This window comes from Erinaceus europaeus, chromosome 12 (assembly GCF_950295315.1).
Source record: "Erinaceus europaeus chromosome 12, mEriEur2.1, whole genome shotgun sequence".
In the NCBI taxonomy this organism is placed as follows: domain Eukaryota; kingdom Metazoa; phylum Chordata; class Mammalia; order Eulipotyphla; family Erinaceidae; genus Erinaceus; species Erinaceus europaeus.
The window spans coordinates 52,367,391-52,395,259 of NC_080173.1; the positions used below are offsets into that span (position 1 = coordinate 52,367,391).

At 46.7% G+C, this 27,869-nt stretch overlaps 1 protein-coding gene across 5 annotated transcripts; it reads right to left on the reverse strand.

Annotated features, from left to right (window-relative positions):
* Positions 1 to 5,870: 5,870 nt before the first annotated feature.
* Positions 5,871 to 23,934, reverse strand: COPZ2 (COPI coat complex subunit zeta 2). 5 transcript variants are annotated; one of them, XR_009553056.1, is made up of 10 exons: positions 23,770 to 23,930; positions 22,944 to 23,018; positions 20,032 to 20,113; positions 17,967 to 18,058; positions 17,489 to 17,544; positions 15,470 to 15,547; positions 14,404 to 14,452; positions 8,850 to 8,901; positions 8,177 to 8,215; positions 5,871 to 6,211 (listed from the first exon to the last, which is right to left on the reverse strand). XR_009553056.1 is itself a non-coding variant. In XM_060203636.1 (10 exons), the coding sequence occupies exons 1-9, from the start codon at positions 23,878 to 23,880 to the stop codon at positions 7,990 to 7,992; spliced, it is 627 nt and encodes a 208-aa protein (XP_060059619.1). In that variant the 5' UTR covers positions 23,881 to 23,930; the 3' UTR covers positions 5,871 to 6,211; positions 7,942 to 7,989. The 5 variants fall into 5 exon arrangements, 4 of the variants coding, with proteins under 4 accessions (XP_060059619.1, XP_060059621.1, XP_016046736.1 ...); XM_060203636.1 differs by lacking the exon at positions 14,404 to 14,452 and adding an exon at positions 7,942 to 8,031; XM_060203638.1 differs by lacking the exons at positions 14,404 to 14,452; positions 15,470 to 15,547 and adding an exon at positions 7,942 to 8,031 and having other exon boundaries at positions 23,770 to 23,934.
* Positions 23,935 to 27,869: the final 3,935 nt, after the last annotated feature.

The following is a 27,869-nucleotide window of genomic DNA, read 5'->3' on the forward strand; positions in this document are numbered from 1 at the left end:
ATCTGCAGCTTGGTGGCTGAATATATTACTTTTTAACCACTGCTTTTTAAAAAAATTATATAGCACAAACTATTCCAATTTACAAAACCATAACAAATAGTAACCACATTCAATAATGTAATTTACCACATAGGGGCAAGGGTAGACAGCATAATGGTTATGCAAAGAGTCTCTCATGCCTGAGGCTCTGAAATTCTAGTTCAGTCCTCCACACTACTGTAAACCTAAGCTGATCAGTGCTCTAGTTAAAAAAAAAAAAAGAAGTAATTTGCACATATAGTATTGTATTTATCTTTCAGTGTGTATAACTCACATTGTTAGCTTAAACTGTTCTTTCTATTTTTCTTTTCCTTTTTTTTTCCATGCAGGCTTTTTAAAAATCATCTTTTTGGGAGTTGGGCAGTAGCGCAGTGGGTTAAGCGCAGGTAGCACAAAGTGCAAGGACTGGTGTAAGGATCCCGGTTTAACCCCCCCCCACACACCTGCAGGGGAGTTGCTTCACAAGCAGTGAAACAGGTCTTCAGGTGTCTTTCTCTCCACCTCTCTGTCTTCCTCTCCTCTCTTCATTTCTCTCTGTTCTATCCAACAACAATAAAACATGGGCAACAAAAGGTAATAAATAAATATTTAAAAAAATAAAAAAACTTTTTTGTGAGTTACCTATAATATTACTACTAATCAAAACATAAGAATGTGAGGTAAACCTACCTTACCCCTCCAAAAAAAAAAAAAACTTTGAATTCAGAGATTTACTTATTTGATAGGACAGAGAGAAATTGAGAGGAGAGGAGAAGATAAAGAAGGAGAGAGAGACACCTGCAGGTGGGGACTAAGGACTTGGACCTGGGTCCTTGCACATTTAATGTGAGCACTCAGCTGGGTGTATCACTGCCTGGCCCCCGAATTCACAGATTTTTAAAAAAATATTTCATTTATTTATTAATGAGAAAGATAGAAGGAGAGAGAGAAAGAACCAGACATCACACTGGTACATGTGCTGCTGGGGGTTGAACTTGGGACCTCATGCTTGAGAGTTCAGTGCTTTATCCATTGTGCCACAAATTCACAGATTTTAAACAAGGCACTTGAAAACATTATTAAATTGAAGATTATTAAGAAACTATTTCTCTACAAGACTCTTGTTTTCTCAAGGGTACAATTTCACATCTCCCCACAATATGTGCCAGCTTGCCCACCAGCTGTGTGCCCTTCCCCTCCAGTACAGGCAATTAGATCCCCTCCCCCTTTGTAATGCCAAGTCTGCAGACAGAAGTCAAAGGTTTATAATGTTTCACTGTGTCTGTTCCCTTCTTTTGTTTCTTTTTTTAAATTTTTAATATTTATTTTATTTATTTATTCCCTTTTGTTGCCCTTGTTGTTTTATTGTTGTAGTTATTATTGTTGTTGTCGTTGTTGGATAGGACAGAGAGAAATGGAGAGAGGGAGGGGAAGACAGAGAGGAGAAGAGAAAGATAGACACCTGCAGACCTGCTTCACCGCCTGTGAAGCGACTCCCCTGCAGGTGGGGAGCCGGTCCTTGTGCTTTGAGCCACCTGCGCTTAGCCCGCTGCACTACAGCCCGACTCCCTGTTTCTTTTTTCTTTTTTTAATTTATTTATTCACGAGAAAGATAGAAAGAGAGAAGGAACCAGACATCACTCTGGTACATGTGCTGCCAGGGATTGAACTCAGGACCTCATGCTTAAGAGTCAGTGCTTTATCCACTGTGCCACCTCCTGGACCACCCTTCTTTTGTTTCTAAAATTCCATATATGAGTCAACATTATTTTTCTTACTTAACAGTCCATTTTGAGGGATGGTACGTGTACATATGAAGTATGCATGATTTTCACCACCACTCAATATATATATTAAGAGAGAGAGAAGAGAGTGAGAGAGGTGGGGGAGACAGAACCGTATTATCACTCTGGCATATGCATATGCAGTGCTGGGGATTGAACCCGGGATCTCATGCTTCCAAGTGTTCCATGTCTCTGGCTGCACCACCTCGAGGGTCGTAATATTTTTCACTTTTAATTAGTAGAATGGAAGAAGAGATAAAGAAACAAATGAAGAAGATATAAACGACAGAGTGAAATTCGACAGTCTTTTCTTTTCCAATTGAAGTATGACTTAACTACAGGAAAAAACACACATTTTCTATGTAAGCTCTATGAATTTTTACCACTAGCATATTCAAGCTGTAGCACATCATTTGATTTTAAGTACCCCCTCTCTGGTTCCAAACCTTCACTCCATTGCCACATTTGCTCCCCACCATTTGCTAATCAGCCTGTTTCCCTCGTGTCGGGTTTCATGGCAAACACTCGACTGAATGAATGGATAAACAAACTCATGCACACAGGGAAATGATCACTGAATGCTGGAGTTCAGGAGGGAGAGGCTTGTAGAGCTGTGCCCGGGCCACCTTGGGTAAACTATTCAACTTGGACTACAACAGGTTTCAGAGTCTTAACAGGACCTTCTGGGAATTCCAAGGCAAGGTTTCCGTCTCTTCACAATTTCAAAGGGACACAGAAATCCCCCTAGCCGGTTCTCAAATTTGACTGGCCGCTCCTCGCCAGACCCAGCTGCGTTGCAGAGACGCCCTCCCGCCCCAGTCCAGTGTGTGTGGGGTCATCCGTCACTGTCTGGACGCTCGCCAATCGGACCAGCTTTGCCCTCCTGCCAGCCAATGGCCGGGAAGCCGGGGCGCGTGGGGCAACGGAGAGAGCGCCCTGCTCAGGGGGTATAAAAGGGCTGCGGGGGTGCCTAGCCCGGCTCAGTGCGCCCAGCGCGATGGAGGGATGTCGAGGGCTGTTCTGCACCGGAGCGCGAGCTCGGTGGTCAATCCCTCTGCGCGGCCACTAGCTGGGCCCAACCAGGCTTCTCTCGTGGCCTGGCGCCAGTAAATCCCGCCCCTTATCCTCTAGTGCCGCCCTCGAAGGCAAGAGGGAGGAGGATGCAGAAGATGAGAAAGGCCCTGGGGGTTTAGAACAGACTGGAAGACCCGCCCGGGCGGCCGCTCCCGCCGGGAACCACCGACTGCCCTTCCCGAAATCCAGTCGCCCCGGTGCCAGCGGGCAGAGCTCTAGGCAGACTGCCAGGCCGCCGTGCTGGCGGCTCAGTCGGGCTGCGGGCGCCGGGCGGGGTTCCGCAGTTCCCGGAGCGCTGGGCCTGCAACACCTGACTTCTGAGGGAAGAGCTGCGCCCCCAGCTCCGTTCTGTGCTTTCCGCGTGTGGGGGTCGGCAGGGTAGCTGTAAACCCCACACCCCATCTCCTTTTAGCCCTAGCGACCAAGGACACTTTTCAAGTGGCAGCAAGCAGCTCATTACTCTCTCTCTTTCTTTTTTAAAGTAATTTTATTTACTTGTTGGATAGAGATAGGAAAGGGGAGGATAGAGACAGACACTTGCAACAACACCACTTCACCACTCCTGAAACTTTCCCTCTGCAGGTGGGGACCGAGTTTGAACCCGGTACTTGCGCACTGGAAAATGTGCGCTCAACCAGATGCGCCATCGCTCCCTTGATATAGTATTCATAACCTAGTGACTTTTAACCTAGTGAATTTAGAGGTTCCGACGGCGGGGGGGGGGGGGGGCGTGGGAAAGTTACCTGTCAATCATTCCCTCCCACCTCATCCTCAATCTGATTTTTTAAAGTCCTCAATCGGACTTTTTTAAGTCTAAAACACTACTCTGGTTTATGGTAGTGCTAGGGATTGAACCTGGGACTTTGAAGCCTCGGGCATGAAAGTCTTTTTGCTTAACCATTATGCTGTCTCCCCGGTCCACTGCAAACACTTAACTTTTCAGAGTCTCAGTGTGGCCCTCCGTAAAATGGGGATAGCATCGCATAGCCCACAGGATTCAGTGATTCAGTTTGTGAAATTGCAGCCCATTCCCCCCTCCTGGAGCCCGGGAGTGGGGGTGGGTGGGGTGGAGGGGAGCGGTGCATTCAGTTGTTAAAAATGCGAATTTGCCTTTCGAGTCCTCGTGGTCAGTTAGTTAGGAGTGGTGGGTGGAAGCGGGCACCAGAGTAGGACAAATTTTTTGCCCAAGTATTTCTCATTGTATTTCTCACTGGCTCCCAAGCTCTACACCAATGAGTAACAGACTGTATTATAATATATATATATTTTAAATTTTTTATTTATTTATGAGAAAGACAGGAGAGAGAAAGAACCAGACATCACTCTGGCACATGTGCTGCCAGGGATCGAACTCGAGACCTCATGCTTGGGAGTCCAAAGTTCTACCACTGCCCCACCTCCCGGACCACTTTATATTTTTAATATATGCTTTATTTTTTCCCTTTCAGAGTAAGCCTTTTGTATTTTTTCCTGGAATGGGTTATGTACACAGCATTTCCAAAGTATATATTTACATAACGATATCGCTTTCTCTAATTACAGAAGTAGTCGTTCCCATTATAATATTCAATCTTAGGGAATTTTATAATGTGAGAAGTGAGATCCCGCAGGGATAGCCTTTATTAAAAATCCGGGGGAAGCAAGTGGCTATCCGCACTGCTGCGGCTGGCGGAAATTCGTGAGCCAGAGCTGGAGCGAAACTCACTAGGCGGGTCCAGAGTGCTGGTTGCTAAGGAGACGCCCTGTCGTCTTTGCTGGAGGCGGGTGTGGAACCAGCGGGAGCTGAGGAGGTGGAGCTAATTTGGGACCTAGAGAGTGTTGGTTTCCCGAGTTTTCCACCAGGTGGCGGTATAGGATCGCGGATGCGGTTCTGGGGCGGGGCTCCCTACAGTAGTAAGCCCTAGTTGGGGGCGGGGTCAGGTATGGACCTGGCGGGAATGTGCGGTTACAATCAGCAAAGGTTAGAGAAAAAGGACCTAACTGGATCCAACAGTTGAACTTAATTTGAACGCTGAACATGTACTCGTCAGAGAAAGGGAGAAACAGGGAGTTCGTAGTCCGGGAGGTGGAGCAGTAGATAAAACACTGGACTCTTCAAGCATGAGGTCCTGAGTTCAATCCCGGGAAGCACACGTACCAGAGTAATGTCTGGTTCTTTCTCTCTCTCCTCCTATCTTTATCATTAATAAATAAACAAAATATTTTTAAAAAAATGAATAAAGACTTTAAGAAAGGAAAAAAAATAAAGAAAAGAAACAGGGAGTTCTGGAACAAGGACAGTCCACCGGAAAGATCGTCCATGCCCATCAATCATTCCTGTTGACCCCAGAAAATTTCTCTGCCATCCTGTCTCCAAACCTGAAATTCTTAGCACCCTCTAGAGTGCACTGGGTTCTGGCTCATTCGCCTGGTGGGGACCGGAGACAGTTACTGTCTTCCAGTATCCGCCGCACCCAGCTGTGATAAGCTCGCAGGACATCCCAGGGGATGTGCCAGTATAGGAATTCTGTCGTCCAGTAATTGCCAAGAAAAACAGGCAAGCTGTTTCTCAGTTTGTACAGAGGAAGCTGTACGCCTTTTCCTTCTGGCAACTGCGAATGGAAAGGGTGACTCAATGAGTCCCCAGTGGGGCCTCCATGTGTGTACCATCGTTTGCTCTCCCTTTTCCCAAAATTTCACCATTTGTACCACTTTGTGTCATTCCCTTCCCCACCCCTCTAAAAAAACCTGTAATTTCTCCCTTTGTTTCTTTTGTGTGTGCTGTACACACAAGCATACCCAGCCCTCCTTGGGTCAAGATTTAACAATGTTAAATATTTCTTTTTGTTTGACTCTCATTGTCCTTAATGACAGGACCTCAGGATAAATTCTGGTACTGGGCACTGGGAATTAAGACACAGAAAATGCAGGAGTATTTAATTAGAATACACACACACACACACACACACACACACACACACACACACACACACTTCCCAAATCAGGAGAGACCACTGGCAGGAAACAAATGTGGGTTTATTAGGGCTTTGGGGCCAAAAATGCCTAACTTGTAAGTTAAGGCAGCTCAGCTGGTTCTCATGACCCAAGGATCAGGTAGGACAATTTGAAAGGAGAGACTCAGTGCTGAAGCCAAACGTTTGCATCTCAGAGTCCACGACTGAAGATTTGGGAGTCAACTCCCATGGGCTTGCTGATAGACAAGGATCTCTCATGTCCCTTGGGGTCTTGAAGTTTTTGCTAGGATTAGGGAAGAGGCCTGGGGACAGGGAGTCTTGAATGCAGAACCTTTATTTCAGTAAGGACCATTTAATCTGTTCCTTGGCAGACTGGAGAACCTGGGGTGGGGTGAGGTTGAGAGAAAGAACAGGGGCGCGTGTGTCATGTGCCTTGGGTCTGCAGTAGTGGTGGAGTGATCCACAATCCACCATCTCTAAGAGTCCCTATACTCCCTGGTCACTAGATGGCAGCAGCTCCTCTTTGTCTGACTTCAAGGGGATTAAGCAACCCAGAGGGAGCAATGCAAACTGGCTGCAGCCAGCTCCCAGTCTATAGTGCAGGCACCGCCCTTCTGCCTCTGCAGACCTGGTTGTGGCCACCAGCCCGCCACCCCAGAGCTTAGGTGCACGCCAGGTAACACCTCCAGGCAGACACTGGGCCTCGACTAGAAACTTCCTGTGCCCAGACATCTCAGCTAACTCTGAGCTCTTGTAGTGATGGCAGAGGTGATCAGCCAGACACTGTCACTAAACATCTGCACCCAGATGTGTTCACTCTCAATCCCAGGGAGGAAACAGCATTTACACAAACCCATGCAGCTGTGCACAAACATTATCTGCATGGTGGGGACGCCAGGTAGGCCTCTCAGATCCCCCACCTCACCTCCAACCATGCAGTCTCATTCCCCTCCAAAAAAGGCCCATCCTGTGGAGTATGTCCCTTCCTCCAGTATTTTTTTTTTTTTAGATTTTATTTATTTATGAGAAAAATAGGAGGAGAGAGAAAGAACCAGACATCACTCTGGCACATGTGCTACCAGGAATCAAACTCGGGACCTCATGCTTGAAAGCCCAAGGCTTTATCACTGCGCCAACTCCTGGACCACCTTCCTCCAGTATTGTCTCACCGGAGGCTCTCCAATTTCCAGCCAGAATCTAACTTTCTTTTTTAAAAAATTATTTATTTATTCCCTTTTGTTGCCCTTGTTTTTATTGTTGTAGTTATTGTTGTTGTTATTGATGTCATCATTGTTGGATAGGACAGAGAGAAATGGAGAGAGGAGGGGAAGACAGAGAAGGGGAGAGAAAGATAGACACCTGCAGACCTGCTTCACTGCTTATGAAGTGACTCCCCTGCAGGTGGGGAGCTGGGGGCTGGAACCAGGATTCTTATGCGGATCCTTATGCTTTGCGCTACCTGCACTTAACCCACTGTGCTACTGCCCGACTCCCAGATCCTAACTTTCTATTCATGTCTATCTCCTCTTCACTCAATACCTATACCCTGGAGGAGGGAGAGGCAGCATGAGCACCAAGGACGGCCACAGGGAAGTGGGTACCACACCAGGAGCTCCACTCGGGAGGGTACCAGCCCACCTTAGCCTGGGCTGCCACAGCAGGAAGTAGTTAGTGCCAGGACAGGAAGCTCCAGAAAAGCAGGATTAGTCTGGGCAGAGAGACCTGTGTGCAGACAGAAGAGAGGTCAGGCTCTCAGCCTGATAAGCAGGATGTTTGTGCAGCTGGAAAACCAGTCGGGTCACAGGTAGAGGTCACATCCTTCTATTGGTTCACATGCATCCAGGATAGGACCATGCTGGAGGCAGGTGGGAATGGCTTGTGCACAGCAGTTCATTTGGGGAAATGTGGCAAGTAGTGAACAAGTTAGATCTTATCTTGGTTTTAACAACGCATGAACAATTCCAGTGAGTGCCCTAAACAGCAAGGGGTGAGGGGGTCCAAGGAAGACTCCTATTTGGTATCCTTTCTTGCTTGCAGGGAACACCAGGGGCCTGAGGCCTCCATCATCACCACTGCTTTGGGGGAGAAGTGACCCAGGGTGGGGAGCTCACCTCAGCTTTCAAATCGGATGAGGTGAGCTGCTGGCAAGTTGTGATTAGTTAATGATACCAGCTCCACATCACCTTGGAGACCCTGAAAGTCTTCAAGAGATGGCCTGCCACTATCTCATCCCTTCCCCTTGTCTCCTGACTTTTCAGCCTTGACTGCCCCCCACAGGGACCCCTGGAACACCCTGTCCCCCTTCCCCTCTCCCATTTCTTGCCAAGGCAGATGCAGGGGACCTACCTGGGCCACACTCTGTTCTGTCAAGCCACCATCATCTGCCTGTGGGGAAGCAGTCAGAGGGTGGTCAGGTTAAGGCAAGGGCATCACGTGTAGAAAGAGAGGTAAAAGAGAGGGACCTGGGTTTGGGGGTGTGTGTGCATAGCAATGCAGTGGTTTCAGGGCCCAGAATGCAACTGTCCTTTGGAAGCCAGGACCCTAGAGGTCAGTCCATGGAATAAGAAGGGTGAGAGATTAAAGGGCGACAGGAATGAAGCAAAGGTTTCTTCCAGACAGGAGAAACCAAATTAGGCAGGAAGATTCTACTTATACCCTCAACTGCCTGCCCCCAACCAAAGGACTTTAAGGGCTCTCTGAGGATTTATTGCTCAGACTGTACTTCCCACTAGAAGGATGGGAACTCTACAGAAGAAGAAGAAGACAAGAGATCTATTTTACTGATACCCCAAACTGCCACTTTCCTCAGAAGTGCGTTGAACCAGTGGCAGCTTCTGCTAAAGGAGCTGGGGTTCCCACCATCCTGGCCTGGCAACACCCCCCACACACACACACCTGCGTGCGCACACACACACACACACACACACACACACACACACACACGAAGGACAGAAGTGATGAGGATTGAAAGAACACCAGGAGGAGGTTGGGTGAAGGAGGACCCAGAAAGACAACTTACCCTAAAATTCACTTTCTGGACCACTTGCTGGGGGTCACTCTCCAGAATCACTCTACAAGGTGAAGGGAAAACAAGGAGGAGAACAGAGCTGTAAATCTCCCTTGTGCTCCTCTCCCTGCTAAACCACTCCCTCCCTTCACCTCACCCTCACACTGGCCCCTCCAGGACTGCTTCCCACTGTGATTCCCAAAACAGAACTGTCCTCACCACAGACCAGGAGGTAAAATAGATAAAACCCTGGACTCACAAGCATGAGTCCTTGAGGTTGACCCCTCACATTGAATGGACTAGAGTGATGCTCTAATTCTTTTCTTCTCTCTCTCTCCTTTGATAATAAATAGATTTTTTTTAAGTAAAAAGAAGGGCTGGGGAGACAGTATAACAGTTACGCAAAAGACTTCCATACCACCATAAACCAGAGCTGAGCACTGCTCTGGTCTTGCGCTATCTCTACCTTGCTCAGTAAAAATAAATAAATAGGGGACTGGAAAGTAGTGCAGCTGGTTAAGCTCACATGGCACAAGGACAGGCTAAGGATCCTGGTTTGAACCCCCGGGGTCCCCACCTGCAGGGGAGTCGCTTCACAGGCGGTGAAGCAGGTCTGCAGGTGTCTGTCTTTCTCTCCCCCTCTCTATCTCCCCTCCTCTCTCGATTTCTCTCTGTCCTATCCAACAACAGCAACATCAATGGCAACAATAAAACAACAAGGGCAACAAAATGGGAAAAAAAAAAAAAAAATGGCCTCCAGGAGCAGTGGATTTGTAGTGCAGGCACCGAGCCCCAGCCATAAGCCTGGAGGGAATAAATAAATAAATAAATAAATATAAAGGGAGCCGGGTGGTAGCCCAGCAGGTTAAGTGTACATGGCATGAAGCACAAGGACTGGCATAAGGATCCTACTTCGAGCCCCCAGCTCCCCACCTGCGGTGTGTGGTGGGGGGGAGGTGCAGGGTTGCTTCACAGGCTATGAAGCAGGTCTGCAGGTGTCTGTCTTTCTCTCCTCCTCTCTGTCTTCCCCCCCTCTCTCCATTTCTCTCTGTCCTGTGCAACAACGAACAACATCAACACTGGTAATAATAATACCACAACGAGGCTACAACAACAAGGGCAACAAGAGGGGGAAGAAATGGTCTCCAGGAGCGGTGGATTCATGGTGCAGGCACTGATCCCAGCAATAACCCTGGAGGGAAAATTAATAAGTAAATAAAGACAAAAGATCTGTCCTTACCTTATTTACTTGTTTATCATTTTTATTGCTGCCAGGGTTATCACTGGAGCTTATTGCCTGCATGACAAATCCACTGCTCCTGGTGACCATTTTTCCCTTTCCTTTTTGCCTTTTAACCATATAGGGCAGGGCTGGGTGTTGGCGCACTGGCTGAGTGCACATGCTACAATGCACAAAGAACTGGATTTGAGCCCCTGGCCCCCATCTGCAGGGGAGAAGCTTCATGAGTGGTGAGGCAAGGCTGCAAGTGTCTCTCTGTCTCCCTCCCTCTCTATCTCCCCCCTTCTCAATTTCGGGCCGTCTCTATCCAATAAGCAAATAAAGATAATAACAAAATAAAATAATAAAAACTCATTAATTATACAGGGCAGAGGGAAGTTAAGAGGGGAGGCAGAGAGAGACACCTGCAGTACTTGCTTTACCACTTGTGAAGTCTGCCCACTGCAGGTGGAGACCAGGGGCTCGAACCTGGGTACTTGATCTTGGTAACCTGCATGCTTAACCAGTTGTGCCACTGCCTATCCCCAACCTCTCTACATTTAAAACCCACTGAAGGCGCTGAGTGGTGGTGCAGCCCCCAGCCCCCACCTGCAGGGTTTGGAAACCTTCACAAGTGGTGAAGCAATGCTACAGGTGTCTCTCTCTCTTTCACTCTCTCCCTCTTCCCTTTTGATTTCTGTCTTTATCCAACAAATAAAACACGAAAAACAACAACAACAAAACAACAACAAAAACAATAAAGACTGGGGGAATAGCATAAGTGGTTAAGCAAAAAGGCTCTCATGCCTGAGGCTCCAAAATCCCTAGTTCAATCCCCTGCACCACCATAAACCAGAGCTAAGCAGCATTCTGAGAAAAACAAACAAACAAACAAAATAAGCGGCAAACTAGCTCACTCGGATAGCATGCTGCTTTGCCATGTGTACAGTCCCAGTCCAAGCCTGGTCCCCACTGAACTGAAGCAAGTTTGGTACTGTGGATTTTCTGTTTGTTTGTTTTTAATATTTTTTATTATCTTTATTTATTGGATAGAGACAGCCAGAAATTAAGAGGGAAGAGGGTGGTAGAGGAGAAGGGAGAGAGACAGAGATATAGAGACACCTGCTTCACCACTTGCAAAGCTTTCCCCCTGCAGGTGGGGACTGGGGGCTCGAACCCATGTCCTTGCGCATACATGTGCTCAACCAGGTGTGCCACCACTTGGCCCTGGTACTGTGTTCTGTCTATCTATCATCACCTGTCTACTGTCTGTCTGCCTGCCTATCTATCTATCTATCTCTGTCTTAAAAAAATCAGCCTGAGGTGGGAGTAGATAGCATAATGGTTATGCAGAGACTCTCCTGCCTGAGGCTCCAAAGTCTCAGGTTCAATCCCCTATACCACCATAAGCCAGAGCTGAGCAGTGATCTGGTTAAAAATAAATAAATAGGGGGCCAGGCGGAAGCACAGCAGGTTAAGTGCCGCACATGGCGTGAAGCACACAGACTGGCGTAAGGAACCTGGTTTGAGCCCCTGGCTCCCCACCTGCAGGGGGACTGTGTCACAAGTGGTGAAGCAGGTTTATAGGTGTTTATCTTTCTCTCCCCACCTCCTCCCGCTCCCGTTTTCCCCTCCTCTCTTGATTTGTCTCTGTCCTATCCAACAACAATGACAACAGCAGTGGCAACAATAATAATAACAATGGGCAACAGAATGGGAAAACATGGCCCCCGTGAGCAGTACAGGCACTGAACCCTAGAGGCAAAAAAGAAAGAAAGAAAGAAAGAAAGAAAGAGTAAATAAACAAATAAATAAATAAGTCAGCGTGATGCCGTGAAGTCCCAGAGATGACGGAAAGCAACAATGATCTGGTCTCAGGCCTTATCACCAGTGGGTGAAAATCTGAAAAGCAAAGAGTCTAGAATGATCAGGGTGTCAAAAACTGGGGATTCAAAACAAAACAAAACTGAGCTCTTGCAAGTCCACTGCCTTCAACGTCTAGAGGTGGATTCAGATGCAGAGAAGGGAGTTTCCCTGGGGTTCGTATCTTGTTTCACTATTGGTTTATGCCACTCATGAAAAAGATGGAATTTCAGAATCAGCCTCCTTTATTTCTCTTGATAGATCCAAATATGGCGGCTTTTCTTAGCTACTGGCAATCCCACTATGCCCTGGGGACACTCTGTGTGCAGAGGCATCAGTGTGTCACTATGGGTACAATAAAGACCATGGGAGTGACTGAATGTACCTCTTTCTCAGGGAGGACCCTCCAGGGCAGACATCCAGCTTTTGTTTGTACCAATCCCAGGAAAGAGCAATTCCTCAAGAGCCTCCCTCAGGCTCCACCACTGAGGCCACCCAGCCTTTCTCAGAGATGCTTTCATCCACAAAGACACAAGCAGCCCAGTGCAGGGCCTCCTGGCTGACACCTCCCAGCCTTCCCTAAAAGAGAAACTGAGCTCCTCAGGAGACAGAGACTAGCCTGTGCAGACAATGAGCTCCAGCAATAGCCTTGGTGGCAAAATAAATAAATAATATATAAATAAATTATATATATATATATATATATATATATATATATATATATATATGGTTGTTGGAAAAGTTATGACAGTGGTCTGGGAGGTGGCGCAGTGGATAAAGAGTTGAACTCTCAAGCATGAGGTCCTGACTTCAATCTGGGCAGCACATGTGCCAGAGTGATGTCTGGTTCTTTCTTTCTCTCCTCCTACTTTCTCATTAGTAAATAAATAAAATCTTGAAGAAAAAAAAAGTTATGACATATTTTTCTTTTCTTTTTCCTATGTTTTTCTATGGGAAAAAATGCATCATGGCTTTTCCAACAACCTAATATGTATTAGTATATGCTGTATGTGTGTGTATATATATCTTCTTTTGAAGCACAAGGGACTGATATGATGCCATGTCTAAGACACCTCCCTAGGCCATTTTTTTTTTCATTTTTTGTTTTAGAGAGTGAGAGGGAGAGATGGAGGGAAAGAGAAAGGTGAGTGAGAGGCACAATAACATCACTCCTCCATCCATGGAGCTCTCCCATGGTGCTAAAGCTTAGACCCAAGGTCTTGTGCATTCTTTTTTTTTTTTTTTTTGTCTCTGGGGTGATCGCTGGGGCTCGGTGTCTGCACTATGAATTAATTTCTCCTGGAGGCCATTTTCCCCTTTTAGTTTAGCCCTTGTAGTTGTTATTGTTGTCATAGCTGTTGTTGGATAGGACAGAGAGAAATGGAAAGAGGAGGGGAAGACAGAGGGAGAGAAAGACAGACACCTGCAGACCTGCTTCACCGCTTGCAAAGTGGCTCCCCTGGAGGTGGGGAGCTGGGGTCTCAAACTGGGATCTTTACACTGGTCCTTGGGCTTTAAGCCTTATGCGCTTAGCCCGCTGCGCTACCACCCAGCTCCTGGCCTCATGTATTCTTTCAGGTGAGCTACCTCATGGCCTCTTTACATGTGTTTTTATCTTTTCCTCTAGGAATATTGCCTCCCATGGAATTTCAACCCTTCTCATAAGGCTCTAAGCTTCCTAAGAATATAACAAAATACTAATAGATGGACACATTATTATTATTATTTTGCCTCCAGGGTTATTGCTGGAACTCGGGGCCTGCACTATGAATCCACTGCTCCTGGAGACTATTTTCCCTTTTGTTGCCCTTGTTGTTTGTTATTGTTGTGGTTATTGTTATTGCTGTCATTGTTGTTGGATAGGACAGAGAGAAATCGAGAGAGGTGGGGAACAGAGAGGGGAGAGAAAGTTAAGACACCTGCAGACCTGCTTCACCGCTTGTTGAAGCGACTCCCCTGTAGGTGGGGAGCCGGGGGCTCGAACCGGGATTTTTATGCTGGTCCTTGCACTTTGCGCCGTGTGCGCTTACCCCGCTACGCCACCACCGGACCCTCAGATGATCACCTTTATTGAATACAACTCCAAGCTTCAGCTGCATCACCTCACTCAGCCCGCATCACCCTATGGGGTAGTTCCCGAAGAACCTCCATTGAACCAAGGCTCAGGATGAAGAAATAAATGGCTCAAACCACAGATCTAGATGAGGCTGTAGGAGTGGGGGGGGGGGCACGGTGCAGCGCAGCGGGTTAAGCACATATGGCACGAAGCGCAAAGACCTGCATAAAGATCTTGGTTCAAGGCCCCGGCTCCCCACCTGTCCAGGGGTTGGGGGGGGGGACTGCTTCACAAGCGGTGAAGCAGATCTACAGGTTTCTTTCTCTCCTCTTCTGTTTCCCCCTCCTTTCTCAATCTCTCTCTGTCCTATCCAACAACAACAGCAAATAACAATAATAGCAGCAACAACAACAAAATGGAAAAATGACTTCCAGAAGTAGTGGATTCGTAGTACAGGCATGAGCCCCAGCGATAACCCTGGAGGCACAAAAAGAAAGTGGGAGATGTGGAAGTAGTGGGGCTCTGACTTCTAAGCCCTTCCAGGGAGGTTTGTGTCTGTACTGCCAGTTTCTCATGAGCAGCTTAAACCATGTCCAGGCCAGCAAAATAGTTCACTTGGATAATGTGCTGCTTTGCCATGAACACAACCCAGGTTCAAGCCCGGCCTTCACCACATTGAAGGAAGCTTCGGAGCTGTGGTCTCTTTCATTATCTCTCTTTCTCTGCCTCTCTGTTTTTAGTTATAAAAAAAAGGAGCAGGACGGGGTTGGGTGGTAGCGCAGTGGACCGGCGTAAGGATCCCAGTTCGAGCCCCCGACTCCCCACCTGCAGGGGAGTCGCTTCACAGGCGGTGAAGCAGGTCTACAGGTGTCTGTCTTTCTCTCCCCCTCTCTGCCTTCCCCTCCTCTCTCCATTTCTCTCTGTCCTATCCAAAAAAAACAACGACATCAAAAGCAACGAGAATAACAACCACAACAACGATAAAAACAACCAGGGTAATAAAATGCAGAAAATGGCTCCAGGAGCAGTGGATTAGTGGTGCAGTCACCAAGCCCCAGCAATAATCCTGGAGGCGAAAAAAAAAAAAAAAGAGCTGGAGAAAGGGGTGAAGAGAGAGCATAATATTTATGCAAGAAGACTTTCATGCCTGAGGCTCTGAGGCCCCAGATTCAATCTGCAGTACCACCATGAGCCAGAGCTAAGTAGTTGCTGTGGAAAGAAAACAAAATTCCCCAAACCTACCTATGTGATCACAAGTCATAGTTTGACATGAGGCTACTTTCTGGTTTGCCTGAACAGTTCTAACAGTGAAACCAGCTTCCATCCTCCTAAGTGCAGCAGGGCTGAGTGAAATCATTAGAGTATCCTGGGTGAAGGGAAGAAGATGTTGGCCAGAAAACCAACAATGTGTTGGGTGCCACTTAGATAATGGCTTTGTGGGGCCCCTTCTGCAAGTGTAACTAACTAGTCCTTCTCCTTTCTGCCCCGCCTTACCCTCCATCCACGATTTCGTCCAGCACCAAGAAGGCTCCATCCATGTTCTCCAGCAACCAGCGCTTCTCCACGTTCTTCCTGAAGGCAGGTACAGCTCCTGAGCCTCCCCATGGCCAAAAAGACCCAGGCCTTGCTTCGGCAAGGTAGACCCTCACTCTCCAAAGACTGCCTCATTCCCCACCCACATACCAGCACCGGAAAGGAGAATGCCAAAGACACCAAGGCAGTGAGGATACAGCCTGCACAAGAGATTGCTGCGCAAAGGATAGGATAGCTTCCTAAAGCACCCCCTTCCCAATCTCCTAAACATTGGACTGACACCTCACCCACCATGGGGGCCTCAAGTGTACTTCATAGCTAGTTTATTTTTATTGTTTTTTAAAAATATTTATTTATTACCTTTTGTTGCCCATGTTGTTTTTATTGCTGTTGTAGTTATTATTGATGTCGTTGTTGTTGGATAGGACAGAGAGAAATGGGGAGAGGAGGGGAAGACAGAGAGGGGGAGAGAAAGACAGACACTTGCAGACCTGCTTCACTGCCTGTGAAGCGACTATCCTGCAGGTGGGGAGTCGGGGCTCGAACCAGGATTCTTATGCCGGTCCTTGCGCTTTGCGCCAGGTGCGCTTAACCCACTGCGCTTCCTCCCAACTAGTTTATATGCCATAGCATAGCTCTACTTTAGCTATTACGTTGGTTGTGGACATTCATTTTTGGATTTTCCTAGTTTGGCTTACCCAGGCCAAGACACCAGATAACTGAGATTGAGTGGGACAGCAGTGAAACTGTGCCCCATTCACCACAGACTCAAGTCAGAAATTCTAAATTTGAATCTCTGTTCTCATTTAAACAGTTTTGGGGCTGGGTGGTGGTGCACCTGGTTGAGTGCACATGCTACAGTGTGCAAGGACCCAGGTTCGAGCCTCCAGTCCCTCCCTACCTGCAGGGGGAAAGTTTTTCTAGTGATAAAGTAGTGCTGCAGGTCTCTCTCTCTCTCTCTCTCTCTCTCTCTCTCCCCCCTTCTCCCTCTCACCCCTTCCCTCTCAATTTCTGGCTGCCTATATCTAATAAAAAATAAATAAATAATTTAAAATTTTAAACAAAAATAAACAGTTTGTAACCTCAGCAAATCACCTAGCTTCTCTAGACCTCATTTTTTAAAATCTGAGTAATATTTATTTATTAGTGACTTAATATAGATTTACAAATTATAAGCTAGTAGGGGTATAATTCCACGTCATTCCCACCACCAGAGTTCTGAATCCCTATTCCCTCCACTGGAAACTTCAGTAGTTCTCCCAAGGTCACAGATATGGGTTGACTGTATATCTATCACTGTCTATATCTATGTACTTGTCTACTTTTTCTGCCCATTTTTTTAACTTTTCTTTTTTTAATATTTATTTATTCCCTTTTGTTGCCCTTGTTTTATTGTTGTAGTTATTATTGTTGTTATTGATGTTGTTGTTGGATAGGACAGAGAAATGGAGAGAGGAGGGGAAGATAGAGAGGGGGAGAGAAAGACAGACACCTGCAGACCTGCTTCACTGCCTGTGAAGCGACTCCCCTGCAGGTGGGGAGCTGGGGTCTCAAACTGGGATCTTTATGCCGGTCCCTGCGCTTTGCGCCACATGCTCTTAACTTGCTGCGCTACCGCCCGACTCCCTTTCTGCCCATTGTTTTTCTCTCGTCCTGCCTTCACTTCCTTTCTACGCCTACTACTACTTCTAAGTGTCCTTCCTTTTTTTGTCTTCTCTCTCTTAGATAAGAGAAACAGTGCCTAACTTCCTCTGGTGTTTTCCAGACAGACGCTTCAGGTCTAGATCTCATTTGCTGGCCATCTCCTCTCTATGACTTTGTTCAGGGTGACACTACAGTAGTGGGCTTGGTGGACGATGCCTCTGCTTCAGTCTGACTCTGGTGGAGATTCAGGAGAAAAGCGGAGAGGAAGGACATGGTCCCTGTGATGTATCAAGGACTGGGGGGCTAGGGACATGGAGGGCGGAGAGCTTCACTCACCTTGACATGGTGTTCAGGGACTCATACAGGCAGGTGAGAACAGCCATGAGCATCAGCTGGGGGTGAACACATAAGGGAGGAGGAAAACAAAATATCTTGAGGTTGAAAAGGCCAAAAGGTGATCTCAAAGCCAACCTGTATGGGTAGTGGTGGATAGTCCTCCCTGTTCAGAGAATGTAGAATGGCATCAGAGAACACCTCCTTTGTATGGATTGGGAAGCCATAGAGTGATCTATTGTGGGAACTTAATGTATCCTTCTCTAGTGATGTTTAAGAAACAATGGCTCGCTGCAGAGGAGGGCTCCGCTCCCAAGGCACCTAAGAGCCATCGTGGATACACACTGTCCCAGACGGAACCATGTGGCTGCTTCACTCCCACAGAGCCCAGAAGGAGGGCTACCAATAGTGAGCCTTCAGATTCCAATGTCTACCAATCCTTTGCCCCCAAGTTCCTTCTTACCCCAATTTCTAAACTCACCTCATTTTCATGGGATGAGCCCACCACATACAGGAAGAGGTCAATGCTGCTCTTGTAGACGATGGTCATGCCTCCGAAAAATGCAATCTCACCTAGAAGTGGAGGTTTTCAGTTTGTTTTTTATTTTACTTAATTTTATTATTGCCACAAGGGTTATTCCTGGGGCTTGGTGTCAGGACTATGAATCCAACGCTTCAAGCAGTGAAACAGGTCTGCATGTGTCTGTCTTTCTCTCCCCCTCTCTGTTTTCCCCTCCTCTCTCAATTTCTGTCTGCCCTATTCAACAACAATGTCAGCAATAACAATAATAATAACAACAACAATAATCAACAAGGGCAACAAAAGGGAAAAAAATGGCCACCAGGAGCAGTAAATTCATAGTACAGGCACTGAACCCCAGTGATAATCCTAGAGGAAAAAAATTAAAAATAATCTTTTTGGGGACTGGGCAGTGATGCACCAGTTAAGCACACATTTTGCCACGTGGAAAGACCTGGGTTTGAATTTCTGCTCCCCTTCTGCAGTGAGTACAGGGTGCTTCACGATTGGTAAAGCAGGTCCGCAGGAGTCTTCTTTTTTTTAGATTTGTATTTATTTACTAATGAGAAAGGAGAGAGAGAAAGAACCAAAGAACCAGACATCACTCTGGTACATGTGATGCTGGGGGTTGAACTCGGTACCTCATGCCCGAGAGTTCAATGTCTTATTCACTATCCTGGACCACTGCAGATATTAACCTTTCTCTCTTCCTCTATAGCTCCCCCTTCTCTCTCAATTTTGCTCTGTCCTGTCCTGTCAACTATAACAGAAAAAAAAAGTCACTGGGAGCTGTGGATTCATAGAGTAGGCACCGAGCTCCAGTGACAACCCCAGTGGGAAACAAAAACAATTTTAAAAATATTTTATTTGTTTTATTTATTTATTTATTTATTTAGCCTCCAGGGTTATTGCTGGGTCTCAGTGCCTGCACTGCTCCTGGAGGCCATTTTTTCCCCTTTTGTTGCCCTTGTTGTTGTAGCCTTGTTGTGGTTATTATTGTAGTTGTTGATGTCATTTGTTGTTGGACAGGACAGAGAGAAATGAGAGAGGAGGAGAAGACAGAGAGAGGGAGAGAAAGATAGACACCTGAAGATCTGCTTCACCACCTGTGAAGCAACTCCCCTGCAGGTGGGAAGCCGGGGGCTCGAACCGGGATCCTTATGCCGGTCCCTGCGCTTTGCGCCTTGCGCCACGTGCAAGGACTGGGGTAAGGTCCTTAACCCGCTGCGCTACCGCCCAACTCCCTATTTGTTTTATTTTAATAGAGAGATACAGGGAGAAAGTACAAAGAAAGATCAGAGCACTGCTCAGCTCTGGCTTATGGTGGTGTTGGGGACTGAACCTGGGACCTCAGGCATGACAGTCCTTTTGCATTATGCTTTCTCTTTAGCCTCCCCTAAGTAATCCTTTATTAAAAATTTTTATTATCTTTATTTATTTGATAGAGACAGCCAGAAATTGAGGGTAAATGAGAAGTAGAGAAAGAGTCAGAGAGACAGAAAGGTACCTGCAGTACTGCTTCGCCACTCATGAAGCTTCCCCCTGCAGATGGGGACCAGAGGCTTGCACTCCTGGTCCTTGGGCATTGTAACACATGTGCTCAACCAGGTGCGCCAACACCCGGCCCTCTTTTTTTTTTTTTTTTTGTAAGTTACTCTGTGGTCTTCTCCCCAGCCCCCCTTCTCTATTTTTAGAAACTGCCTCAATCTGACAAACGTAGTTAACGGTCTATCCTCTCTCCACCATCCTATTATATGCCAGGTTGGTGGGAGACCTGCAACATGGTTAATCTCTTCAGCTGAGAAAAATCTAGATGTGTTAAGGTGTGGAGATGGGGTTAAAAGGAACAGGGCATGATGGTTCCCTAGAGGAAGAGACAGGAGAACAGCTTGGAAGGAGAGGAAGAACTTCTTATTGAAAAGGGACTGCTCATGGGTATATAAGGCCAGTGGGGACAGATGTGTCCAGATGGGGAAGATGACAGTGTGCATCCAAGAGTGCTGGAGAGGAAGAGATGGACACTTACTGTCAGTCCGGCTGGTCTTATTGAAGACATTTTTCTCAAAGACCATCTGCTCCTTCATAGAGGGGAATGTGTCATCATAATACTATGAGAAAGAGAACGGTAAGAAATGCTAGCCATTCTGCAGAGTCTGACTCCTCCCTTAATAGGTAGTAGGGAATGGTGGGGGTTGGCCAAGCCAACCCCAACCCATTTCCTCTTTATCACCCCCTGGGCCTGCTTACTATTTCCCCATAAACAAACAAACAAACAAACAAAAATTATCAGAAGCAGAGGAATTTTTAGGCTTGTTTTTGGAGTCTTGATTTCTTGGAGTCTGTGCTAAGGGGGGTTACCACTAGGTTACACTGTTTTTCCACTAGAACTAGAGACGCTGCCTTTTCCTGAGTCTTTCTGACCACCTTTACCAAATCTACAGGAAAGATCCTAGAGCCAAAAGTCCTTCATCACTACAATAATAAGCTTTGCACCACCTAGTGTTAAAAAAATAATAAAAATAGTGGTCCGGGAGGTGGCGCAGTGGATAAAGCTTTGGATCTCAGCCATGAGGTCCCGAGTTCGATCGCTGGCAGCACATGTACCAGAGTAATGTCTGGTTCTTTCTCTCCTCCTATCCTTCTCATGAATAAATAAATTCTTTTTTAAAAAAGAGTTTTAAAAAATAAATAAATAAAAATTAAAAATAAACATAGAAACTTTATTGTCCCCACTATACACTTATGCCAGAGCTAAGCAGTATTCTGGTGTGTGTGTGTCCTTTCCCATGAAAAACAAACAAATCGGGAGTTGGGCAGTAGTGCAGTGGGTTAAGTGCAGGTGGTGTAAAGCACAAGGACCACAAGGACCAGTGTAAGGATCCTGGTTCGAGCCCCGGCTCCCCACCTGCAGGGGAGTCGCTTCACAGGAAGTGAAGCAGGTCTGCAGGTGTCTGTCTTTCTCTCCCCCTCTCCGTCTTCCCCTCCTCTCTCCATTTCTCTCTGTCCTATCCAACAATGATGACATCAATAACAACAACAAGGGCAACAAAAGGGAGTGAATAAATAAATATATTTTTAATTGTTATCTTTATTTATTATTACATAGAGACAGAGAGAAATTGAGAAGGGAGAGGAAGATAGAGAAGGAGAGAGAGACACACACACACGTGCAGCCCTACTTCACCACTCATGAAGCTTTCCTCTTGCAGGTGGGGACCAGAGGTTTGAACCTGGGTCCTTGCATATTGCAATGTGAGTGCTTAACCAGGTATGCCACCACCTGGCCCTAATAAATAAATATTTTTTTAAAATTTTTTAAAAGAAAAACAAACAAATCTTTTAAAAATTGGTATCTAAGGAAAATTTCCTGGCACAAATTGCATAATTAAATTACTGCTTTTCTATTTGAGTTTGGTGAGCCTTCCTCTGTCTGACTCAGTTTCTTTTTCTTTTAATATTTTATTTATTTATTAATGAGAAAGATAAGAGGAGAGAGAGAAAGAACCAGACATCACTCTGGTACATGTGCTACTGGGGATTGAACTCAGGAACCCATGCTTGAGAGTCCGATGCTTTATCCACTGTGCTACCTCCTGGACCACTGACTCAGTTTCTCAATATGAACGTGGAGGGCCCCTGCTGGGAGGAAACATTAAACTTTGGCACTTCTGGTCTATTTCTGATCATCTACCAGTTGGGGCAAGTCATAGTCAATTTTCATATTTCAATGTTCATCATCAGCTTTCAATTTTCTGAATCCAAACCAAAAACTGATCATGCATTTCGTGGCCAGTTTAGAAGCTACAGCTTTCTATAGCTAATTGTGTCAGTGATAGAAACTTATTTAAAATTACTGTTGTTTGAATTATCTAGACTGTTTTCCCTAGATAGTAAGAAATCTATTGGTGCAGTGAAAATCCATCCAAGCTTCAAGTCAGAATATCTAATTTAGATCTTCCTTTTCATGTTAATACTTGTGCCTTCAGGCAACAACTTTTGGGTCTCTAGACAACTTTATCTGTGAAATGAAAGAATTGAATGATAAGTTCTGTAAAATCCTGTCTGTTCTATATTCTTAGACTGCTTATCAAATTAGAAGTAGAGGTTGTTTTTTCAGAGTTTGGGGACAAGAACTCCTGTGTCCCAGGCTCAGGACTCCACTGGCCCCTCAGGAGCCCCTCCCATAGCCAGAGTCCAGGAGAAAAGATTTAGATAGCATAATGGTTACTCTCATGCCTGAGGCTTCGAAGTCCCAGGTTCAATTCCCCACACCACCATAAGCCAGAGGTGACCAGTGCTCTGGTAAAAAAAAAAAGGGGGAAGGGGATGTCGGGCATTATTGGAGTGGGTTAAGCACACATGGCACAAAGTACAAGGACCAGCGTAAGGATCCAGGTTCGAGCTCCCGGCTCCCCACCTGCAGGGGGGTCGCTTCACTGGTGGTGAAGCAGGTCTGCCTGCAGGTGTCTATTTTTCTCTCCCCCTCTTTGTCTCCCCTCCTTTCTCGATTTCTCTCTGTTCTATCCAACAACAACAACAGCAATGACAACAATAATAATAGTGACGACAACAACAAGGGTAACAACAAGGGCAACAAAATGGGAAAAATGGCCTCCAGGAGCAGTGGATTCATAGTGCAGGCACTGAGTCCCAACAATAACCCTGGAGGCAAAAAAAAAAATTGAATGAAGCTAAGGGAAAGTGGAGAGAAATAGAGGGCTCATACCCTCCCCCTGTGAGGGGCCAGCAGCCTGACAAGGTTGGGAGTGTGAGGATGTGGGAATGGCTTTTGCAAGAATCTAATTTCAACTACTTTGAGCCACAGAGCCCACAGTGGAGCCTCTACTGAACTATGAGAGACAGTTGGGTGGGAAATCTTGTTCTTGGGGCTGTAGTACGGCCTCATGAGAGACCCTTTAGTGAGAGTGGGAAGTTTACCTTGGCCAGCAGACGGTGTCCGTCATTATCTAGGATGAAAACAGCCTTGACGGTATAGAGGGAAGGTTCCTGCAACTGACATGGGGGAGAACTCAGTTGGTCCCTGACTCTAGGCAGACACCATCCCATTAGACCTGTGGAATCACCTCAGGTTCCAACACCAGTTATCCACAGTTGGTTCCCACTCAACCATGAGCCACCGGAGCCAACCGCGGTGCCTGCTCCACTCAGATGCTCCACTGCAGGCCCGGGGTGGGCGCTTTGCCCCTTGGGTGCAGAAGGTCCGTCCGGGCCCAAGTTCTGTCATGCACTGACTGCTCTAGAGCCCGAGTCGGAGTGTATCACAGAACCTGGGCCGCCAGGACGACAGCAACTCCGCGCCTCCTCCTTCCAGCTGACCCAAGCGGAGGCTGGACCTGGGCTCTCTGCGGAGCCCCAGCCCGTTTGTCGGGGTGGGGGTGGGGGGCTCCAGAAGCACCCACATTGGCCACGTTCCTTGAGAACTCGAGTCCGGGGCGCACAGCCACTCCTTACCCCTCCGGCAGGATCTCGACCCACCTCCACCCCGAGCAGTCCCCACTACTGCCCCAGAACTTGGGCCCCCACGCACACTCAGGACAGGCCTCCTCGTAAGTGCTCCCGGGGAGCATTCCTTTGCCTGCCTGGGCCGGACCCCCTCCCTGGGGCTGGCCAACCTTGGCACCAAGTTCCCGGACGCCAGATGCGCGAGTTGTTGAGTTGGCAACCCCCGCCCCCACTCCAGCCCTGAACCCCCAACTTCCCAGTTCCCGCTGCTCCAGGAGCCCCGCAGTGGCTCGCTCCGTACCCGCAGCCCCGCGGGCTCCCCGGCTCCAGCGCGCGGCGCTGGACCCCCGGCCTGGGCCGCTGAGGCCCCCTCCCCCGGGTGTGGACGTGGCCAGGCCTCCGGCCGCTGCATTCCGCTCGCCGCCTAGTGCTGACAGTGCCGCCAGTGCCGCCCGCCCCGCCCCGCGCTGCCCCGCCGCCCCGGGAAGCCCCCCCCACACCCCCACCCGCATGATTTTTCCATTCCCGGGCCCTTTCCTCTTCCTCGCGCCTCCTTTCTCCTTTCCTGCTCCCCCCCCCGCCCCCGCTCCTCCCAGATCTCTCATCTCCCTCTCTCCCTTGGTTCTCTCTTGCTCCTTAAATCCCTGAGCAATCCGCACCCGCAAACTGGCTAGCCCCTCTTCCTCTGCCTCCTCGCTCCTTGGACAGTGGGTTTGATTTGCTCTGGTAACCATAGGTTGTCTTATACCCGTTGAAAAGAAAACCCAGTTTTGTGTTAACTTCCGGTAGGCATCATTGATTTAAATGGATCACATCATCCATTGGGTTCTGCTTCTGGTTCTGGTTCTAGTCAAGAGCGCAAATGTGTACCGCTCTGGGGAGATCTGCTGTAAGAGCACCTCTCCCTTCCCCCCCCCCCATACACACACTCTGTCCACTCACTACTTGGAAGAAGGAGATACACACACACACACACACACACACACACACACACACACACACACATACACACACATACACACACACACACACACACACACACACCTTCCTAGAAATGGAGAAGACTCAGATATACAATCTAAAGCAAGAAGACAGGTTCATAGCAGCACAGACGCTCTAGAGGTACTAGACTTTGGCCATACTTTGGCTGTTTTTACCTAAGTGCCAGAGGACAGGCTTTCACTTCAGGGCATTCAGGCCAGTAGGAAATTCACACTTTAAAGATACAGAGTTAATAATAAGCACTGATGTACCTATAACAACATCGTATTTGACATTTAAACATGCTCACATACATTTTCTTTTCTCAAGATATTTTGTTTTATTTTAGGAGAGAGAAAGATACAAAGAGTAAGACCAAAGTACTGTTCAGTTCTGGCTAATGATGGTATTAAGGATTGAGTTTAGGAATATCAGAGCCTCAGGTGTGAAAGGCTTTTGCATAACCACTATGCTCTCTTGCTAGTCCTTTACATTTTCTTCTTTCTTTTTCTTTTTACCAGAGCACTGCTCAGCTCTGGTTTATGATGGTGCAGGAGATTGAACCTGGGACTTTGGAGCCTCAGGCATGAGAGACTCTTTGCATAATCATTATGCTATCTACCCCTGCCCTTTTTTGCCTTTTTTAATCTACATTTTTTTTCCTCCAGGATTATTGATGGGGTTCAGTGCCTGCACCACGAATCTACTGCTTTTGGAGGCTTCTTCTTTTTATTTTTTTCCCTTTTGTTGCCCTTGTTGTTTTATCATTGCTGTGGTTATTATAATTGTTGTTATCGATGTTCTTGTTGCTGGATAGTACAGAGAGATATGGAGAGACGAGAGGGAGGAGAGAAAGATAGATACCTGCAGACCTGCTTTACCACTTTGTGAAGCAACCCCCTGCGGGTGGGGAGCCGGGGGCTCGAACTGGGGTCTTTATGCTGGTCTTTGCACTTTGTGCCATCTGCACTTATGCCACCACACTACTGCCCGGCCCCTTATCTACATTTTCTTTCTTTCTTTCTTTTTTTTTCTTTTCTTTTCCTTTTTTTTGGCCTTCGGGGTTATCGCTGGGGCTTGGTGCCTGCACCACAAATCCACTGCTCCTGGAGGCCATCCCCCACCCCTTTTTTTTCGTTGTTGCGCTTATTGTAGTTGTTATTGTTATTGTTGTCATAGCTGTCATTGTTGTTGAATAGGACAGAGAGAAATCAAGAGAGGAGGGGAAACAGAGAGGGGAGAGAAAGACACCTGCAGACCTGCTTCACTGCTTGTGAAGTGGCTCCCCATCTGCAGCCAGGGGCTCGATCTGGGATCCTTATGCCGGTCCTTAGGTCCTTGCGCTTTCTGTCATGTGCACTTATCCAGCTGCACTATCACCCAGCTCCCCCCTTATCTACATTTTCTTTTTTTATATATAATTTTTCCCTTTTGTTGCTCTTGTTGTTTTATTGTTAGTGTAGTTATTATTGATGTCGTCATTGTTGAGTAGGACAGAGAGAAATGGAGAAAGGAGGGGAAGACAGAGATGGGGAGAGAAAGACAGACACCTGCAGACCTGCTTCACCACCTGTGAAGCAACTCCCCTGCAGGTGGGGAGCCGGGGGATCGAACTGGGCTGGTCCTTGCATTTGGTGCCATGTGCACTTAACCCACTGCGCTACAACCCAACCCCTTATCAATAAAAGCCACTACTGGGTGGAAGAATCACCTTCCCTATGCTAAGGAAAGGCACACTCAATGTTTGTGTGATCTTTCAAAGATGGGGCAACTCTAAATAGTCAACAGAGCTGGAACCCAGGTTTCAGAGGCATTCCTTCTCTGCTCTTCTCATCAAGGCCTCTTATGTTGTGTGCCACACTCACACTCCCCAGTGGCTGTGGAATGGAGTTTTCCTCCTGAAAAAGTATCAGGCCTTTTCATTTTTCAAGTCTCAACTTCAATATCATCACCAACAGGCCCTCTCTGACAACCACTGAATCAATATTGAAAAAACTTTTCTGTCACATTTCACTATCTCAGCACCTATTTATTTCTCAATCTTTCTTTTAAAAAAATATTAGTATTTTATTTACTTACTTTTATTCCCCCAGCCTTATTATTATCATTATTATTTTATCAGGGCACTGATCAGCTCTGGTTTATGATGATGGGGGGTTGGGGGCTAGAACCTGGGATTTTGGAGCCTCAGGCATGAGAGTCTCTTTGCATAACCATTATGCTATCTACCCCCACCCCTTTCTCATTCTCTAAATGGCTATTTTTGATAAATTGTTAACAAATGTGTGTGGTCCTCCCCCCTCCCTCCGCCATTATATTGAGTCCTACAAAGTCAGAGATAATGTGCCAATGCACCAGTCTTCTATACTTGAAATACTTGGCGCTCTGAGCAGGGTCTGAAAAGGGGTGCTAGGTGCTCAGTATTCACTGAGTAGGTAAATACAAGCATTCAAGATCAGAGAGATCGCGTATAAATCTTCACAAGGTGCCTGGCGTGGTTGAGTGCACATGGGTCTCTACATACAAGGGGGGGAATCTTCAAGAGTGGTGAAGCTGTGCTTCAGGTCTCTCTCTCCTTATCCCCTCCTTCCCTCTCAGTTTCTGTAACTATTCAATAAATAAATGAACAAAGGAAAAACATTTTTCCAACCATGACTCCTCCAGAGTGCTCAGGAGACACCTTGGGATGCCCTCTTTTTGCCTTTCACTTTCCCCTTCCTTCCTTCCTTCCTTCCTTCCTTCCTTCCTTCCTTCTTTCCTTCCTTTTTTATTTTTTAATTATTTTGTTGGGAGGTTAGTAGTTTACAGTATAGTTGTTGAGACATGGGTCTAAATTTCTCATCTTCCTATAATAGGTGTCTGCAAGATATTCTTACCCTCAAGTTAAGGCCTTTTCCACCATCATGCACCAGGACCTTAAAACACTTAAAACCCCTTTCCTGGCCTCCTTTCTCAGAGTCCTTTGCTTTGCTACAATAAACCAAATCCAGTCCAAGTTTTGCTTTGCATTTTCCCTTTCTGCTTTTCTGTCCTTGTTTCTTACTTTTTTTTTTTTCTCCCCAGAGCACCGCTCAGCTCTGGTTTATGGTGGTGCAGGGGGCTGAAGCCTCAGGTATGAAAGTCTCTTTGCATGACCATTATGCTATTTCCCCATCCATGTCCTTGTTTGTTAAGTTTCACCTATGAGTGAAATAACTTGGTATTCATCCTTCTCTCTTTTTAAACAATTTTATTTATTTAAATATTTCTCTTTATTTATTTATTTTTAATTTTTTTTAACTCTCAATTGTCTGAATATCTTGGTTTTTGTTTAAGCTCACAGCAGAATCAATAAAGCATATTGGTAATTTTATTATTATTTTTTTTATTTTTATTTTTTTTATTTTTTTATTTAAGAAAGGATTAATTAACAAAACCATA

What these genes read in the sequence shown, in the direction of transcription:
- COPZ2 (XM_016191250.2), bottom strand. Translation starts at nt 23,880, where the DNA reads ATGCAGCGGCCGGAGGCCTGGCCACGTCCACACCCGGGGGAGGGGGCC. An exon ending in GACACCGTCTGCTGGCCAAG is followed by an intron (nt 20,114 to 22,943) that starts GTAAACTTCCCA and finishes TCTTTCTCATAG; the next exon opens with TATTATGATGACACATTCCC. An exon ending in CAGAACAGAGTGTGGCCCAG is followed by an intron (nt 6,212 to 8,176) that starts GTAGGTCCCCTG and finishes ACCCCACCCCAG; the next exon opens with GTTCTCCAGTCTGCCAAGGA.